Genomic DNA, 20396 nt, shown 5'->3' on the forward strand with positions numbered 1-20396 from the left:
CCCTGACCTGGAGAGACCATCTTCCTCAGCGATAAGCAATAGTTTCAATGCCAGCACTGTCCTAAGAGAATGCCAATTATGCCAAGTTTGCAAAAACAGATGTATGGTGATTTTTGAGATATAGACTGCTTTACGCCAGGGACAAAGCTAAACCCATTCATCTCAATTTACTTACAACCTAAGGTTTAATTTGAACTGTGGCCTTCAAGGTGAAAGGCCAGTTCTTTAATCTAATCATCTCCCCATGCGCATTATTTATAATAAACACAAACCTCTCTCTTCTGCATACAAAATCGTTCTTTCCTACAAAGTATATTTCCCCCTCTTTATAAAGCATAGATTTCATAGCAATATTTTATATTATAAAATTAATTTTACTGCTGTTTACTAAGCACTTTAACATTCTGTAAAGACAGGCTATCACTGAACAAAGAAAACCTAATCAATAGCATGTATAATGACAATTGACTGAAATTCCTCAAGATAGGCATCTACTGCTCATTTACAAATAGTTTAATAATAATTGGCTTCATCAGATTAAAAAAGAAGCTCAGAAGCTTATTGAAGTTCAGGAGCTCAATGGCAGAAATGCAATATGGAAAAGCTCACGAATAAGGACATTTGAATTTTGAAAAGGGTAAGATTACTATAAGATTAGACTATTATCAAGTTGGTTTTGCCACAAGCTTCACAATAAGTCTGATGAACTTTAGCACTAAAAGAAAAAAACCAGAACACAGGAGAAGTTTTGAGTCAGAAAGTATCAGAGAGCTAGGATGTCTCCTTCATCGTGAAATGATTCAGCTGTCGATTTATGGCTGGCTACCTAACTTTTCTCATATACATGTTATTCATTGCACAGAAATATCAGAGCAGGCTACAACTCAAATTAACAATACAGTTACTAAAAACATCAGTATTGGCACTATATGCTACTCAAAGTCTGAAAGAATAACCAAGTCTTCAGACGGCATCTAAAATTTAAGCGTAGGCATCAGCATTATCACAGGGGGTGCAATGTCAAAAACTGGGGCACTACAACCAAGAAGGCTCTTCCCTGTGCCAATAAAGTCTTCCTAGGTAGATCCTAATGAGCTATTCTTTCAGGAATCCTGACCCCAAGGTGTATATGACTTCTTAAGCCATTAAAGGTAACTAAAGTGGGCTTGTAGGCAATCGGTGCAGTTTTGTGTGTGGTAGGCCAATCCAAAAAGCCATATCATTCTACACTAGCTGTAACTTCTAAACCAGCTTCAAGGACAGCTCCACATGCAGTGCATTGTAGTAGTCCAATCTAGAACTTACTAATGCATAGATCAATGTGAGAAGGCAATTCCAAATTCGCAAGCAGGATGCCATCGCAGATGGTAGTAAAAGCCATAGATATATCATGGAGAACTCATAGTGTCACACCTTCCCATCCTCTCCTAATAAGGTTAACCCATCAAGCTAGTACAGTTCTAAAACTATGCCTGAACCTGGACTATGAACAGGACTAGATAATGTATGTTCTCGAAAGACGAATTCCATGTTGGAGATCATTAGGAAAGAGATTGAAAAAGAAACCAATATCATAATGCTGTTATACAAATATGTGGTGAGACCACAGGTAAAATACTTGTAGCAGTTCTGGTTCCCACACCTTAAAAAATATATTGTAGAGCTGGAAAAGTTTAAGAAAAATGAGCAGGAAGCTGGAACAACTTCCCTAAGAAAAAAAAGGTCATAGTTTAGTTTAGAAAAAAGGTAAGGACAGCATGATAAAGATGTACAATCATACCTTGGAAGTCGAAAGGAATCCGTTCTGGAAGTCCATTTGACTTCCAAAATGTCCAAAAACCAAATCACAGCTTCTGATTGGCTGCAGGAGCTTCCTGCAGCCAATCAGAAGCTGTGGAAGCCCCATCGGATGTTCCAAAATAACATTCACAAAGCGGAACAATCACTTCTGGGTTTGAGGTGTTCGGGACCCTAAACGTACGAGTTGAAGGGTGTTCGGCAACCAAGGTACGACTGTACTGTATATGAATGGTGTGAAGAATGTGTTATGGAGAGTCTGGCAGATTCATAATAAAGAGACAATGCAGTTGCTTTAGCACAGATGTAATAGGCTCCCATTTGCTCCCTTAATCAGATGGGTTACTACACTTTGAACCAACTGAATTTCAAACCACTCTTATAGCTTGCTATGAATAACCTTGCAGATAACAAAATTCTGCATCCACATATTAACTTTTCATATGCTAGTTTAATGATCAGTATTAGGCAACTTAACTGTAATCTCTGAACTGCACTAAAATGCAGTACACAGCAAAATGTTTTCAATCTCCATAAGACAGTGGATTGAGTGCCTTGGATGGATGATGGACAACAAACAAGCTCAATCAGGCCTGTTCTGAATATGGTTATGCTTCCCCAGAAAAATCGGTTTATAAACCAAACTCTGCTGCTTCATTCTCAGGTAGTGGATGTGGCTAAAAGGGCCTTTTCCAGTAACCGGTAGTATACTTCGTCTTTCCTGTACAGACTCATTACTGGACTATGGAATGCTATGCCTTCCATTTGTGTTTTATAGTATTATTTTTAAACTGCTATTTCAGTTTTCAAACTGCTCAAACAGTTTTCAAACATTCTAAACTGCTTCCGGTGCCACAGTTTCGATGGGAAATAGGAAACAAGTAATGTTTCTTTAAATCCTTAAATAAATGAAGTTTCAGTTGATAAAAGAAGGGGAAGGGAGTGAAAAGAGAAAAGCTTTAGAATAAAGCAGTTTGGGTGGGAAACAAGGGAAACTATTTACAGAAAACCAATCCCCTTTCCTATTCCATTTAAATCCACAATTGCAGTGCTATTATTTGCAACCAGAATCTAAGCTGAAAACTGGCAGAACCAGACCTTTCTCCTTGTCCCTCCTTCTTGGTAAAAACAGAAGGTATTAATCACTCTGGTTTAAAGAAAGTTGACTAAAGCTATTCTTTAAGTCATGCACTGTCACTAATGTGGCCAATGAATAACTCTCTACACTTTTTTTTTGTTACTCTGAGTGGACTGTCAACCACACATTTTTCCCTTTCCTTGAATGGCTTTTAAGAGATGATGAAAAGAAGCACTATCAGTAAAAACAAAAGTTTCAGGAAGAAAAAGTGGGAACAAAGTGGACATATTGGAGACAACTCGTGATTCATGGCTCATACTGTGCTATTTCTCTCTTCAACTCAATATGCTCTTTGGTTTCACTGAAGGATAAGAGGAGGCCAGACCATTGCACTTCTCCTAGCAACTAATATCACTTAGGAAAAAAGGCATGTTGTCTGCTAAAACGGTAACAGAAGAATTTGGGGTCATACAAAGCCAGATACATGTTCCTAGTGCATTTGATCATAAAAACTGATTGTCAAAATGTATTCAGGAAACAGCAAATGATTAGTCAAAATGATTAATTTTAACCAAATATATGTTTCAATGTGTTAGACATTTTTTCTTTTGAGGAAGTACTCTGGCAATTTCCATTATTATGTTAAAATATTTTGCCCTGAATATTTCTACATAAAAATGCAGGAGAATTTCAAAGAGTTTTAAAGCTAATCTAATTGTGGACAGGTTGTTTGGAAACAAAGTCTAAAAACACTTGGATTGTTTCTTCTACGGGATGAATTTTTAAAAACTGGCTGATCTTATTAAATCCCTGTCACAATTTGGTATTCATAATGATAAAAAAGTTCACATGAAAGACCAAAGCAGAATAACTCTACAGTTCATATGCTCACTTAAATAGACACATACTGGCAGATTCTAACATTTTGAATTATTTTTTTCAAAATCCAGTTGGAGAACATTACAGAAAGGCTAGTTATGAAAAGACTGCAATTGTTGTCCACAATATTTCCCCAACATTAAAATCAATGACAACATATGTATTAGATAACTAAATTGTTAATAATATCCTGCAGATGCAGAGAGAAAACTATCCTTTAAGTATTGAACTGAAGAGCATGCAGAAATCAATTTGATCTACTTTTGCTTTGGCACTTATACATGAAACCAGAAGCTCAAGGAAAAAATGCAGGTAGTTTTAAAACACATCAGTGTACACTATTTATGGCATGTGATTGCACTGATCCCATACGTGTCATGATCTGCACTGTCATGGAACACCAAGCTAGGGAAAAGGCGCTAGCACATAAACACACCAAGGAATAGTCTGGCTGAGAATTAAATCATTACGTCTAAAACATGGAACATTTGATAGAGAGGTCTCTAAAGCAACCAATCTGGAAGCAGGTATAAAATCAGTTACTTGCATCTATTATTTTCACTTTAGATTTAATTTGCACGAAGCAGTTTTCACACAGACATAGTGGCTCTTGAAAGATGAGACTCTTTGAAAACAAGTGAATGATTGCCTGAAGATCTATGATTATAGAGCAGATGTACCAGTAAAATATATCTCATAACTGGTTCTTGACTCTTGACACTTACACAGCAGCAGGAAAGCAGATCTGGTCCTTTCCATAAAGGTTTGCCTCCAGCCCACCAGAGCAAGATGCTATCTGACGCATGCTACGTGACATTTTAGTTTTAAAAGGTTAATTTCCTCCATGAAGTTTCTCCTGTAATCAATGACAAATGACTAAATAGTAGTGCACTACAGAGATTACTGTCTCTTGCTGCTGACCATTAATTCTTAGTCTCAATCCTTGGCAGTACAACTATGACAAGCAGTTCACTGGAAATCTACACATTTAGTGCCAGGTAAGCAGTTGTGTATACAATGCATGATTATTTTAACTTTTGTGTCAAACTGATAGAGCAATAGGTACATAGGATAAGTCATTAGCAGTGAGAGTTCAGTAAGACTGTTTTTCATGCTCATACTTTTGATTTATACTGGCAACTGTTGAGTTGTTTATAAAATTCTTTTTAATATATGTTTTTGTGTGTTTGTATGTGTTTTATTTTGCCCCTTAGTAATTCCCCCCCCCCCCGAAAAACACTGGACATTAATAAATAATAAATAATAAACTATATTTATTGCTTTTATATCCCACCTTTCCCTCCAAGGAGCTCAAGGTGGCATATCTCCCCCTCCTTGTTTAATCCCCACAATAACCATATGAGGCAGTTTAGGCTGAGAGGCAGAGACTGAAAAACACCCAGTTGAGAGCTTCATGGCTGAGTAGGACTACCGGTAAGTCTCCTGGGACTTGGTCAGACACTCCGATCACTACACAACACAGTATCTCACTTATCACCATCTGCTAAAGTAGACAGAAAAGTTGCATTGAAAAGTACTGTAAACCTGTTGGCAAACTAAGGTCTGCGGGCCGGATCTGGGCCAATTGCCTCTGGATCCGGCCTGCGAACGGTTCTGCAATCACTGCTTGAATCAGCACAATTGCCTTTTTTTTCCAGGCGCATTTTTTTTTTTTTTTGCAATCCCCCCTCCCTCTCTCACCGCAGCATTGTTGTCTCCTCCCTCCTTCTTCCTGGCTTCTCCCTGCCCTGCAGAGGAAGGGGGCTGGGCTTTGATAGGAAGCCTTGCCGTCTGCCCTCCCGCCTCTCCCCATGGCCGCGCTATGGGCTGGAGTTTGGTGCACCTGCTGGGTCCTCGCTCCCTGCCTGGGAAAGCTGGCCCCAAAAGGAGAGGTACCGCTCCCAATCGCAGGCAGAGCAGCAGAGGAGGTAGGCAGGGGAGGGGAGGGGTTGGGTGGGAGAGAGAAGCCCCCTCCACCGCGTGCGCATTCCGGCCCACCACTAGGTCTGGGGGACGTTGAACCAGCCCCCTCCAAAAAAAATTTGCTGACCCCTGATGTAGATGTTCCCCTTGACCCAACACAAAATAGGTTTCCAGAAGTCACAGTACAGAAAAATCAAGCTACATATAATCAATCCATATAGCTATCTAACTGCCAGTGTCAACCACCAAACTTTAGACTACTACAAAAAAGTCACTTCTTGCAACAAAATTCCCATGCACACCATCCTCAAGTATCTCTCCTACACATGCTAAATGTAGTCATTAGCCTAAACTCTCTGGTCCACTTACCACTTACTCGAAACGAACTAGAAATCTGAGGCAGACAATGGTACTCTGGAAGCAGGTAATTCAGGCAACTAACTTCTTCTTCTCCTTCTCCTTCTCCTTCTTCTTAATACCCCGCCCATCTGGCTGGGTTTCCCAAGCCACTCAGGGTGGCTCCCAACAAAGTATTAAAAACACGATACAACATCAAACATTAAAAATTTCCCTAAACAGGGGGGTCTTCAGATGTCTTCTAAAAGTCAGATAGTTGTTTATTTCCTTGACATCTGGTGGGAGGGCATTCTATAGGGTGAGTGCCACTACCGAGAAGGCCCTCTGCCTGGTTCCCTGTAACCTCACTTCTCACAGTAATGGAATCGCCAGAAGGCCCTTGGAGTGTCCAGGCTGAACAATGGGGGTGGAGATACTCCTTCAGGTATACTGAGCCGAGGACGTTTAGGGCTTTAAAGGTCCGCACCAACATTTTCAGTTGTGCTTAGAAACATACTGGAAGCCAATGTAGGTCTTTCAGGACTGGTGTTATGTGGTTTCGGTGGCCACTTCCAGTCTGCAAAAGATGTGACTTTAACAAATTGGAGAACTAGGCCTATGATTGCCCCCTTTAAGGAGCAGTGTGCAGAACAATTCTTGGCAACTGGGAATTTGATAGGGCTTTCATGTGAGAATTTGAAGACAGCTACTCAGTTTCACTTTCCTTTGGGGGGACAGTTTTAGTGTTAGCAATCCATGGGAGGGCCTGTTCCAACAATATGGTTCCCTTATTACACTGGAAACCTATTTGCATATTACCCAAATACAGGGTGAAACAGAGTACAGACCTGGGCGAACCCATCTGGTGTCTTTTCATTGTAATACCATGCTCTTTTCCTAGAATGTTTACTACATTGGAATCATAGAATCACAGAGCTGGAAGGTACCCAAGGGTCATCTAGTCCAACCCCCTGCAATGCAGGAATCTCAACTAAACACACAATCTCAGCTAAAGCATCCATGGCAGATGACCATCTAACCTCTGCTTAGAAACCTCCAATGGAGAGATTAGAAGAGTGATAAATAAATAAAAAAATCAAATTCAGCCTAGACAAAATTAAAGCAAAAAGCAAAATGCCCTTCTTAGTAGCAGCTTTTCAAAAAGAGAGAGAACGTATTGTAATGTGTGTAGCACTTTAAGTCCAAATACTATTCCTTTGAGAGCCCTTTGTTTAGTCTATTTTAAGCACCTGATGCAAAGGGAACACACAAGTGCTAACATGTTTGCCACAGCTTCAGAGATGCAGCATCAAGTATGCTCTGCTCATAAAGAAGATTGAAAAACAGTCTCAAAGACCGTTTTCACCATTCCAATTCTGTACTTGATGGCTGTATTTACTACTTCCTTTAAAAGAACACAAAACTTTTCCTCTTTAACCTGAAGTAATAAAATTAGTACTTGTATTGCTAAGGGCTGCTTTGTACACACTATTTACACAGTCGCTTGTGAAGTGCAGCACAAATTTGTATGGGGGGGGGTGTTGGGGGTTGTTTTTGTTTGTACAAGCATATCTTGTTGCTTCCCTAGCTTGTATTCTTTTAGCAAAATAAATATAAATGTCCCACTTAAGAATATGTACATGATTTTCATGTTCATGTACGTGGGTTGGCTTTGAAACAGCTCAGATGGGCCATCTTGCCTGCACAAAAATGTTTCTCTCACAAAACATAGCTGCTTTTTCTGAGACATAGTTGCCCAATTTACTCTTAATCAGCCGTTTTCTAGCTGGGCTAATTGTATTCCAGGTAGTTGTAAAAATAGGTTAGGGAACAGAAGCAATGGCTCCAAAGGTTCATCTTCAGACCAGTGTCCCTAAGCAAATGCCCACTTGCCCAATACATGGTCTAGCTTTAAAAGCAGCATCAAGAACATAAGCTGTAAAAGTCAAGAGGTGTGGGATGTAGCTGTTTGTCAAACCTTAGAAGTCTCACCCTCATTGTACTGATGCCTTTGAAATACAAAAGGAACCTTTATCATTAAGAGAACATTAGGTATAAATATTGTTTGTAATGATTCCAAAAAAACCCCCCATGAAACCTGGATTTCATCTAATGCTAGCTCACATGTATGTGTAATGGGATTTTTGCCTGAACAAATAACATGTAGTGTTTAATTTTTTGAAAAGTATGAACACCATCTGCTTCCCACAGAACGAAACAGAGATTCCCACAAACATGCAGAAACTAGCTCCAAAAGCTAGCCTGTTGGCAGGAAATCATGAATATAATTTCTAAATAGCCAGCCAACCAAGGCATTGGCATTTTTACATAATTGTTATAAGGGGTGGGAACCCAGGTGACAATCAAAGGCACACCAGTCCTTCCAACAGCAGTAAGACAACAAAAGGCCTTATTTCAGACCAAAGAGGCAGAATGTGCACTGCTGAATACATCATATCTCTTATAATCATAGAGTTGGAAGATACCCTGAGGAACATCTAGTCCAACTCCATAATACATCATTATTCGTTTGTAATTAATATTTGTACAGTGGTACCTCGGGTTACATACGCTTCAGGTTACAGACTCCGCTAACCCAGAAATGTTACCTCGGGTTAAGAACTTTGCTTCAGGATGAGAACAGAAATCGTGCTCCTGCGGCACGGCAGCAGCAGGAGGCCCCATTAGCTAAGGTGGTGCTTCAGGTTAAGAACAGTTTCAGGTTAAAAATGGACCTCCAGAACGAATTAAGTACTTAACCCAAGGTACCACTGTATAGCAATGTGGAATGTAAGAAATAGACAAAATGAATCAAGCTTGTGTTTGGATGTTTGTTTTTGTTATTTAAGTTAGTCAACTCAGTTGCAGGAAAAACCTGCACTCAAGTAAATGCTACAACAAGTAATACAAATTATAATTATGAGCAACATTGATCAACATGTTAAAACGACATACAATTTAGCATCACTGTACTTTGATCCTTGATGCATGTTTTCACAACATTTCAAAACTACACTTGCTAGATAGTAACTCCCACTGATAAAAACTTTGAGGAGTTATTTGAAACTATGAATTGTGCCAACACTTATTTATGAAATAGTGTCCTAACACCCTGAATTGAATAAGATGTGAAGACACGAGAAATTTCAGTTGTGAAATTACGTTATCTATGTATGTCCTAGTATTGTTTCTCAAGGTGTGCAGTACAACATCTTGCTAACGCGGACACACAATGGGCTGTGGAACTTTTTCAAGAGAGCCAGTGTAGTGTAGTGGTTAAGAGCGGTAGCTCGTAATCTGGGGAACCGGGTTCGCGTCTCCGCTCCTCCACATGCAGCTGCTGGGTGACCTTGGGCCAGTCACACTTCTTTGAAGTCTCTCAGCCCCACTCACCTCACAGAGTGTTTGTTGTGGGGGAGGAAGGGAAAGGAGAATGTTAGCCGCTTTGAGACTCTTTAAAAGGAGTGAAAGGCGGGATATCAAATCCAAACTCCTCCTCTTCCTCAACTGCCCTTCATCTTTCTTTGATTACTCTACTGAGTAATGACTTTTGCAGTTTTTTGTAATGTACGTTATCCTCCAGTAACCTTTGGATGTTAAGAAATAAAGATGCAGAACTGTCCATAGTGAGTTTTCAATGTGCTGTATTATCCTAATATTTATATTTTATTGTGCAAAAGGCATTTATACTAGACAGAACAAAGTTTAGAATCCACTGTTTTATTGTGCCAGCATGTTATAAGTTTGGCTGATATTTTGTCTATGATAAACACAAACCTGAACCAGAGAAAGTCTATTATACTCAAAGGGGATTTGCTGAAAACAAGTGCATTTTGGATTGTTTACAGGACTATTCCACAGTTGTATCTGTGATTGTCTGTGATTTATCTTTCACTAAAGGCAAGAGGTTTGACAACAACTAGAAAACATTATATCAAACTTAATGTTCTTTTAGCACAATTGATCGGTGTGTGGTTGCTGTGAAAAAGGTAAATTCCATGTTAGGGTTTGTTAGGAAAGGTACTGAAAATAAAGCTAAGAGTATAACGCCTTTACAACAAATAGTGTGGCCACAGTTAGAATACTGTGTAGAGTTCTGGTTGTCATATCTCAAAAAGTATGTTGTAGATCTGTGAAAGGTCCAGGGGAAAAATCAGCCAAAATGATCAGATGGATAGACAGACTCCCTTAAGAGAAAGGGTTACAACATATGGGGATTTTAGTGTTGAAAAAAGTTGACAAAGGAAGGAATGTGACAGAGGTTTATAATATTATGCACGATGTAAATAAACTGGATAGAGAAACTTGTTTTTCCTCCCTCTCTCATAATACTAGAATGTGCGGTCATCCAATCACAGCAGGAGAGATAGACAAAAATAAATACTTCCTACCTAAATAAGTCCACTGGTCCCATCACCTCCTGGCAAATAGAAGGGGAAGAAATGGAGGCAGTGAGAGATTTTACTTTTTTGGGCTCCATGATCACTGCAGATGGTGACAGTAGTCACAAAATTAAAAGACGCCTGCTTCTTGGGAGAAAAGCAATGACAAACCTATACAGCATCTTAAAAAGCAGAGACATCACCTTGCTGACAAAGGTCCATATAGTTAAAGCTATGGTTTTCCCAGTAGTGATGTATGGAAGTGGGAGCTGGACCATAAAGAAGGCTGATTGCCAAAGAATTGATGCTTTTGAATTATGGTGATGAAGGAGACTCTTGAGAGTCCCATGGACTGCAAGATGATCAATCCTATCCATTCTTAAGGAAATCAGCCCTGAGTGCTCACTGGAAGGTCACATTCTGAAGATGAGGCTCCAATACTTTGGCCACCACATGAGAAGAGAAGACTCCCTGGAAAAGACCTTGATGTTGGGAAAGATTGAGGGCACAAGGAGAATGGGACAACAGAGGAAGAGATGGTTGGACAGTGTTCTCAAAGCTACTAACATGAGTTTGACCAAACTGCAAGAGGCAGTGGAAGACAGAAGTGCCTGGCGTGCTCTGGTCCACGGCATAACGAAGAGTCTGACATGACTAAACACCTCCTAAATAAGTGCTTCCTACCACAGGATGTGGTGATTACCACCAATCTGGATAGCTTTAAAGCTGGATTAGACAAATTCTTGAAGAATAGGTCCATGAATAGCTACCAGTCCCGATGCCTCTGAATACTAAGGAACAGTGGGAAAGGGCTAATGACCTCACCTTTCTGGTTGGACACTGTGAGAAACAGGCTGCTGGACTAAATGGGCATTATGTCTGATCCAGAGGCCCACCCTTCTTACAAAATAGTCAAAGAAAGAAATTAATGAACAAAAATTACTTTTTCAACCATTACTTCAGCTGGGTGTGTGATATGACAAGAGCCCTTTTTAACTTTCAGAAATGGTAAAAAGACTGGTATCAAGGTAGAATGCTGGGAAGATTGGAATTACAGTTATCCCTAAATAGATGGCAAAGGATGTGATCTGAACTGCCATAAATCCACATTCACAACACAAATGGCACATTTTGTCCCATTTTCATCGAACTCTAAAATTTCATGATAGAGTGGTACCTTGGGTTAAGTACTTAATTCGTTCCGGAGGTCTGTTTTTAACCTGAAACTGTTCTTAACCTGAAGCATCACTTTAGCTAATGGGGCCTCCTGCTGCCACCAGAGCACGATTTCTGTTCTTATCCTGAAGCAAAGTTCTTAACCCGAGGTACTATTTCTGGGTTAGCGGAGTCTGTAACCTGAAGCATATGTAACCTGAAGTGTATGTAACCTGAGGTACCACTGTACTAAGAAGGCACAAGAACTAAGACAATTCACCATCTGAATCTGCATCATACCACCATGTAATATCACCTGTAGGCCACTCATGTTTCTCTGGGTACTCAGAGATAGGCATGGAGTATATCTTCCTGACATTATATCTCAAAAACACATGGTTTGCTTTTCTCTGACTGCATTCATACCCAAAAGATACAAAAATCATAATGATGTAAAGGGAGAGCTCTTGGAAGCTCAAAGCCTTAGCTTGTGAGTGAGGGATGACCTATTTTTAAGGAAGAAAAAAAGAACAGCTGGTTTGAGTTTCAACAAAGGGTCTTTCTTCCTCAGTTATGCTTTCTTCATGCTTACTGTTTTATTCATAATACAGAAAAAATTAAACATATGTTAAAGCAGTTTAGGATCATTTCACATATTATATTCAGTGGGAAAGATAGCTTAGTATGTATGGTGGGCAAACCATGATGGACTCAGGTTTGCTACTGAGTGTACCTTTGGCAGCCTCCCTCATATGTATGATACATGCCTGCAAACATGTGATATTAGCATTTTCCAAAATTTTAAGGAAAGGGTAACATGTGAAGCTGCCTTTAATGGCATACTGTTCGTGTTATGTGGCAACTTTCATTTCTGTGTTTCTGGGAAGATAGGGACATCAGTAAGCTAATGTAAAATACAATAGGCTTCCAAGATACAGATCTACATTTTATGTTTCAGAACAATGTAGATATGAATATGTTTCAGAAGAACAGCAACAACTATTGACTGCAATTCTATGTACAGGATTGTATCTACTGAGATTATTATAGTCTAGTCAAAACCTTCCCATAAAGTGCTTTTCACAGATTTTGAGCAAGTCCATATTTGTCAAAGATGGACCAATATGTTTGCTCATAGACCTACCTTGTAAAAGAATGTGTGTTTTTTTAAGGTTCAAGTTGTGTTCTCCATGGAAGAAAACTTGAATAAATTATGCCTTGCTCCTGTCCTTCTAGCAAGCTGGTTAATTGCATTTGTTTCCTATATCTCCAAACAGCCTGGTATATTAATTACATTCTGTAACACCAGGCTCCTGTGATTCACTCTGTCACTTCCACTGAGCACTTTAATTGTATTCCTTCTAGCTACCTACAATTTTAAACACTGGCTAATAACTACATTTCTGCAGCCTGATGCTTTCAGGTTTTATGTACATTTCCAACGTGACTTATGTGAACCACAATGCTTTGTAAAAAAAACAACACCAAATTGAAACTGCAGGGCACATTACGTGATACACTCATTATACAACTTGTGAACCAATACTTACATATCCTCAATTCCCAGCTTTTAGCAAGGTTCTCTGTTGTCTCCTGTGTTGCTAAGGGTGTGGTGGGTGGGAGGGAGAGAGGGAGGGATGGGTAGCACACAACTGCATGCAATAATTGTAGGAAATACAATATCACTCTCTGTTTACAAGAGTGGCCTCTCGTTGATATGGATACCAGGCTTTTAGCGCCAGCTTCCTGCTGGAACTAAGTTTAGTCCCAGATCCTGCCCATATCCAGCATCAACCAGTAAATTAAGCTAGAGTCCAAACCCCGCCCCCCAAAGACACCTCTGTAAAAATATAATGCCAAACCTCCAAATTAAGACAATAGCCAAAGAGATCAGGTACCATATCAAGCCTCCCCACCACCAATGCTCACATAAAGACTCAGCATGACTGTCCATGTAAACAGTTTATGCGCCCAAAATACTATGATGTATGTTGCACATTTGAGGTAAAACACATACAGTATATATGTATTCATAGCCATTGGTGTCTCTACTCTGTTAAAATTATACCTTCTAATCATAGGCAGTACAAACATCGTTCCTTTGATTTTTCTCAATTTCCTTCATTTCAAAGACTGAAATCAACAATGTGTTCTTAGCTCTTAAATATCAACATGAAATTCCCTGCAACGTGCTTCTAGGTTAAACGACGAGGTCTTGGTTTTACTTTAGGGAGGGCTAAGCAAGCTGAACAAAGGCAAACCCCTATACAAGGGAGACTGCCTTTACAGAAGGGGAGACACCTACAGCACCTGTTCAAATTCCCCATTGTCTTTAAACAGTGGAAGCCTAGCTTCTCCCTGTGGCAGAAGCTGGCTGTGAGATTCTGCTGTACTGGGAGACTTCCACAGACACGACTCTCTTTCACACTCCCTACTTTGTATACTTTCCACCTGACACATCTCACAGGCATAGTTATTTCACACCTTTTAGCGCATTCCACACATTACTGCATTTTTCTGCGTGCATTGCTTACAAATGCAGCAGCGAGAACCTCACGGTAGTAAATTTCCCATTCACCTCTCTTGAATCAGAAGCACAATTACCCCATTTAATCAGTCGATTTTCCACCTAAAAAGTTCAGCATGGGGTAAAAATAGAAGCAACAGAAATCTGTTGGTGCGTCGAGATTTACCAGTGCAGCTGATTTCAATCTCCCCCCCCCTCTCTCTCTCTCTCTCACACACACACACACACTTTACAGCTTATGCTAACTATTTTCCTACTAAGTTAGAAAAGAAGATTTGCTTTATTAATAGCATGTTCATATCCATCCCTTCCTTCCATCGTTCCATAGCCCATGCACATTATACAGGATTTCGAGCCCCAAAATCCAAGCGTGCTCTGCTCCAAAGAAATGACAGTAAAACACAACACTTTAACTTACCATCAACTTGAAAAGAGACAAATCCAAGCAGCAGGAGTGGCGTCAGCAGCCCCATTTTAACATATTCAAAGGCAATCCAATTCCAGGGAGAGAGAGAAAAAAATGGGGGGGGGGGTAGTAGTCCCAAAAGTTGAGATTCTCCTACAACCTAAGGATACGTGGAAGGAGCCTGGAGAGCAGCGGCGAGAAAGAGGCTTGAATGGGACACTTTGAGCTCCATGCAGATTAGCAGCGCGAGGGGGAGGGCGAGGGAGGAAGAGGGGGCACCGCTCCCGGCTCGGCGCGCTGGCTCCGCTTCCGAAATTCCCACCAATCCAGCGGAGGCAGAGGAATTGTTCAAGTGTGGCTAAGACTCTCCATTGCAATCCAGAGCCCGGGGATTTCTTCGGCAGACGAGAGACTTTGAAAGCAGATACGTTTCCTAGAAAGTGCGTCCCCTCCCGCCGCCACCACCTCGCTCAAAGTTCTCGGCGCTCTGAGGAAAAGGCGGGGAAGGAGGGAGCAAAATCAAGGGCTTGGCTTAACTCTCCTGCTTCTCATTTTCTTCCTCTTCCAACCTCCCCCCCCCCCCTTCTTCAAAATCACTTCAAGCTGCGGAGTTGCTTCCCTTAACTTCCATAAGAGGGACGCCTGAGCAACATCTTGGCGCGCGAGCTCCCTCCTTCCCTCTCCACAGCACCCCCTCAAAAATATTAAAAATTTAAAAAAAGGCAACCCAGCCACCCCTACCCTCAGCGCGGGGAGAAACTGCTTGAGGAGAATAAACTCCCAACGTGCCGCTGGGGCTGAAGGAAAGAGCGAGTGGCGTTGGCACGGTTGCTGCTGCTGCTGGATGAGGCGGCCGCCGCTGCCGTGTAAACGCGCGCGGCGGGGGGGGGGAGGGGGTGTCGCTCCCACTATGGAAGGAGTCGAGCGAGGCGGGAAGCGGCAGGCGCGGCGGGGTGTGCGCGCGAGGGAGAGGAGGGGAGAGAGCGCAGCACCCTCCTGCTGGAGCTCGCCCGGGCGGCCTCCCCACAGCCTGGGCTCGTTCTGCTCGTTTTGCTGCTGCTGTTGCTGCTCTTCGTAGAGCAAACACGGAGGTGGGGGGGGGGGAGAGCCGGAATTGGAAGAGCTGGGGTGTGGATTAAAGCACTGTAAAACACCACACCCACTCTCATGTTCCCCTCAGGGATCGCGGTGGGAGGGGGGAGAGAGAGACAGAGAGAGAGAGAGAGACAGACACACACAACGTGAGGCAACTGAAGGATTGAAGACCGGGGGGGGGGCACAGAGCAGCGCTGCTTCTCTGCCCCCCCCCCCCGCCCATCCCATTTCTCTCCCAAGCCCCCTTTTCCCTCTTTACTGTTGGCTATAGGTAACATTAACATGATTGCTTCTCACTGCTTCTCATTTAATGGGCAGGTAATTTTCTCGACGAGCGATTTCATGGAAGTCTCTTCCCTAATTATTCAGCCTTCCTCGCCTCTTCTCTCTCTCTCTGTCACAGGGAGGCCTTTGAAAGAAGACGGCAATTTCAACCTCCTCTTCTCACTTAGCTTTCATGTGCTGGTACTTTCTAAAAAAGGGAGGTGCAGGAAGGCGATCATGTTGCCTAATTCCAGGTGTGTAGTGATACACAGCTGCTGCTTAGTAGGGAGAGAACTATGACATTCTGCACATGTTCAAAGACCCCTTCTCCCGAATCACGGCGTAATATTTGTAGTTGTTTAAAGCCCGCCCAGCCACTCAGGAGGGCCACAGATGGCTAACAAAAAAAAAGGTACCAGCTCCTTTTAAAAGGAAAATGCAGGCAAGTCAGCATTGCCTTATGCAAATACAAATTACAGTGGTAGCTCGAGTTACAAACGCCTCAGGTTACAAACGCTTCAGGTTACAAACTCCACTAATCTAGAAGAGTTACCTCAAGTTGAGATCTTTGCCCCAGGATGAGAACGGAAATCGTGTGCCAGCAGCGCAGCAGCAGCAAGAGGCCCCATTAGTGAAAACATGCCTCTAGTTAAGAACAGTTTCAGGTTAAGAACGGACCTCCGGAACACATTAAGTTCATAACTAGAGGTACCGCTGTATAATTATTTACTCACACAAGTTCCAGTGTATATAGTCAGACCTACTCCTGTATATAGTCCAGTGTATACACTGTATAGTACAGTGTATACACTACTTCCAGTGTATATAGTCAGACCTACTCTAATACAGGGACGCAGGTGGCGCTGTGGGTAAAAGCCTCAGCGCCTAGGGCTTGCCGATTGAAAGGTCGGCGGTTCGAATCCCTGCGGCGGGGTGCCCTCCCGTCGTTCGGTCCCAGCGCCTGCCAACCTAGCAGTTCGAAAGCACCCCCGGGTGCAAGTAGATAAATAGGGACCACTTACAAGCGGGAAGGTAAACGGCGTTTCCGTGTGCGGCTCTGGTTCGCCAGAGCAGCGATGTCACGCTGGCCACGTGACCCGGAAGTGTCTTCGGACAGCGCTGGCCCCCGGCCTCTTGAGTGAGATGGGCGCACAACCCTAGAGTCTGGCAAGACTGGCCCGTACGGGCAGGGGTACCTTTACCTTTACCTTTACTCTAATACAAGGTTGCAGTTAGATTCCAGAATCCTGCCGCAAGCTGGGCTCTGTATATTATATGATGGGTGTACAACCAATTTATGCAACCCTCCTTCCAGTATAAACATGCCACATTGTGGCTGCCTAGAACATGCAGATGCCCTATACCATATACGTGCACAGATCATATGCAAGATTAAGGCCACAAGTCTATGCATCTTTTTATGGGGAATAAGGCACACTGAACACAGTGAGACTTCCGAGTAAGCATGAGTAGGACTGAACTATCAGCTCAGTTCTTATTTGCACTGCCCTTGTGCATTGTGGCTTTCAAAATTGGGTTGACTTATTTATGTATACATATACACAGGTTATATGTATGTACTTATCAACACTGGGATTTCGTAGGATACCACTGTGGTAAGGGAGGAAGCCCCCCTCCCCACCAATGTAATTTCTGTTCCAGGATGACCACCCTATCCCACCTTGCTACCTGACAGAACTTATGGTGAGGTCTTGTACAAACAAAACATCATATTCCCAAACTAGTTTGAAATGTGCATTCTACCAAGAATGCAAATTGAGCAGAATTCTAGTTTCTGCATCTATGAAAGCAATGATGTGATCAACTCTGCACATTCAGAAGAGTACATGCATGGAATTGACATAGAAGCCATTCACAAGCTCTTCAAGCAACTCTCTTGCACACAGTAACTGTGGTTGCAACCCTTTCTTCATGTTTATGGAATGGTAAGCTAACCTGAACGTGAGGAACCCTTCTTCTGTGTTTTGCATTGTGCATAAATTAGCTGTAGTAAATTGGGGTCAACCATAGGCGTTTGTTTTGTTTGTTCTCTGTTTCCCTGACCTTTCATTTTTCATGTTTTGACTAAAACAAAACACAAAACACAACACAGAATATCACATCAGTATTTTATAAACAACTCCGTGCTCTTCATTTCAACCTACCTAATACCTTAAGCTCTTAAAAATAACACCTTTACCACCACCTTTCTAAACTGTTGAAGCCCTTACAATGTATGCAATCCAGGAAGAAGATAGAGTATAATGGGGTCTCTCATGAGGTAAAATGATGTCTACAGCAAGGGGTGTGGAGAGAGAGTTTTCCCTTTTCAGTTAAGCTAGGAGGATATATATATATATATTCTGTGTGTAGGAGTGTTGGGGGAAAAGCATAACAAGGGAAGACAAATGAGACTGCACAAACTGAAGAATAAGCATAAAAAGGATGATCAAGTAAAGGAATAGCTGCATCAAAGGTGTATGTCTGAATACTTGCAATATCTTTAGTGTATAAAGTGCAGCTGAGGCCGTGAGTGATCACAAGAGTAGCTACTAGCTATTTGATGTTAGCACTGATGATTAGACAGGGGGTTAGAGGAATATACACAGGTCTGTAAGCCAAAAGCAATGTTAGATGGTGAATCTTTAGTTCCCCCTACTGGAATATAACAGGAAACAGCTGTTCTTGGTTTGTTATATAGCTAATCTTTTGTGTTTTGTTAAGACCACTTGTTTTGAACTTTCAACCTATTTCTCAAATACTGCTTGAAGTTGAAACATGTGCATTTTGCTCATTATTCTTATTGATCACTCAGAATTATTTAACATTGTTTTGCAGCCCATTGCAGTGTGTTTCTTAGAACCGAGTTAAATGGAATTTGCTCCTAGTAAATTTACTTGTAGCAAATCTAGGCTTTTAAAATTGTTGAATAAAAATTGTGGCTCAGGTTTTTGTTTTGTTTTTGTTTCTGATTTTCATAGCAGGTTGTTTGTGTTGTTCTATGTATAGTGCCTTTGAGAGAAGGCCTTCTAATTTAAAAAAAAAATACTTGCCAGTGTATTGAAATCATACACAATATACTGCACTTTGTGTATTTTATACAAATTACCTAAGTATAACATTTTAAAATAATATGAGTATGATTAGCATCCATATGGGAACTAAGTATAGATAATCAGCAAACTCAAATAAGCAAGATCCAGAAATGCTGCCCCCCCCAAATATTCTTTTCAGGTCAAATATATTTAATATTATTTGTTCTTTTATTAAATTACACTAGATCTGTTAATGAAAGAGTTAGACAAATTGCAACCTAGATTTACAGCAATAACTATACAACAGCTATAGAAAGTGATATTGTAGATATATTTACAATATAATTCTTTCCATTTGCCTTCTCTATGCAAGTTAGTCAATGTTTGCATAGCTGTACAACAGCTCCAAGCTTGTTTTATGTAAAACAGGAAACAATATTATTCTCTTTTCAAAATATGCCCCACAGATAAATATATTTCTAATACATTTCTAACAGACTTTTTCATATAGGAGGCTATAATTAAGGATAATGAGGGTGAGGTGATCAAAATAGCCCTCTTTGTTCATGTTCTTATGAATTAGCAATTCTGGCATATGCATAACAGAATGTGAAATATTAAGCAATATTTCTCTTGGATAGTAGACATTTCAAGGATTCAATATATGTGACAATTACTGCTTGTTTATTAATGTGCATTTTATAAAATGCTTATATAATCAAATAGTACCTTTGAACTTTTCAAATATGTTAAAACTACTTGGGATTGTATTCATTGTATGTCTTACTTAGAATAAACTGATTGAAATTAATAGATATGGCTAGCTTAGGTCATTAATTCCAATAGGTCTTTTTGAGTAAAACGTAATTCAAAACAATCCTTAGTAAAGCTTTTACTTTAAGGAACACAAAAGCTATGATATGCACATCAATGTTGTGTTGCACAGACTTTGCAATTCAGCATAGTGGTACAATTTGCACATCAGTGTAAACTGATATAGACTAAGCAGAGAACCCATTACTAGCATGTGGACTATGAACACCTCAGCAGATGTTAGGGGTGTCCTGGTTTTTACTTTTTGAAATATGGCAACCCTAGCATTTGTACAAGAAGTTTGCAGAATGGAATCAAAAGGCATAGTTTCTTAACCATTTCTTGAAAATAGTCCTGTAATCACACTGATTTCATTTGGACGTACTTAAAATTATGAATCATTGAAAGCAGTGAGACTTTTTGGATATGACACTCTAGCCTAAATGCTCTTGCCCCTAACTGCAGATATAGAGAAATAAGATATATTGTGAGTGATGCACATTCTCAGAGACATTTCCTGTCATTTTTACTTCACATGTCTCAAGCGCTAAGTGCTGCTATGAAAAGAGATTCCCATTTACTTATTACATCTGTAACTCACCTTTCCTCTAAGGAACTCAGGTTTTACTTCCTGTGTTATTATCAACTGTGAGGTAGGATATATGGAGAGGCTGTGATTGGCCCAAGCCTACCCCAGTGAGCTTTA

General features: G+C 40.9%; 1 protein-coding gene and 1 long non-coding RNA gene across 22 annotated transcripts in view; both read right to left on the reverse strand.

Moving 5' to 3' along the window:
• Nucleotides 1–20396, reverse strand: part of ROBO2 (roundabout guidance receptor 2) — an 810838-nt gene that overhangs the window by 414027 nt on the left and 376415 nt on the right. Inside the window, exon 1 of one of the 21 annotated variants that reach the window (XM_082220704.1) lies at nt 14496–15510. The exons of 17 other annotated variants lie outside the window; for them this stretch is intronic. In XM_082220704.1, coding sequence (XP_082076830.1) covers nt 14496–14550 — 55 coding nt within the window. In that variant the 5' untranslated portion in view covers nt 14551–15510. Of the gene's footprint in view, nt 1–14495; nt 15511–20396 lie in introns of those variants that run through there. 3 more of the 21 variants (XM_082220705.1, XM_082220693.1, XM_082220697.1) reach the window with 3 other exon arrangements.
• On the reverse strand, nt 15869–20329 carry LOC309531391. The gene is made up of 2 exons (XR_014219287.1): nt 20292–20329; nt 15869–16050 (listed from the first exon to the last, which is right to left on the reverse strand). It is a non-coding gene; the product is annotated as an uncharacterized lncRNA (long non-coding RNA).

The sequence above is a fragment of the Podarcis vaucheri genome (genome assembly GCF_965113315.1).
Source record: "Podarcis vaucheri genome assembly, chromosome: 4".
NCBI lineage: Eukaryota > Metazoa > Chordata > Lepidosauria > Squamata > Lacertidae > Podarcis > Podarcis vaucheri.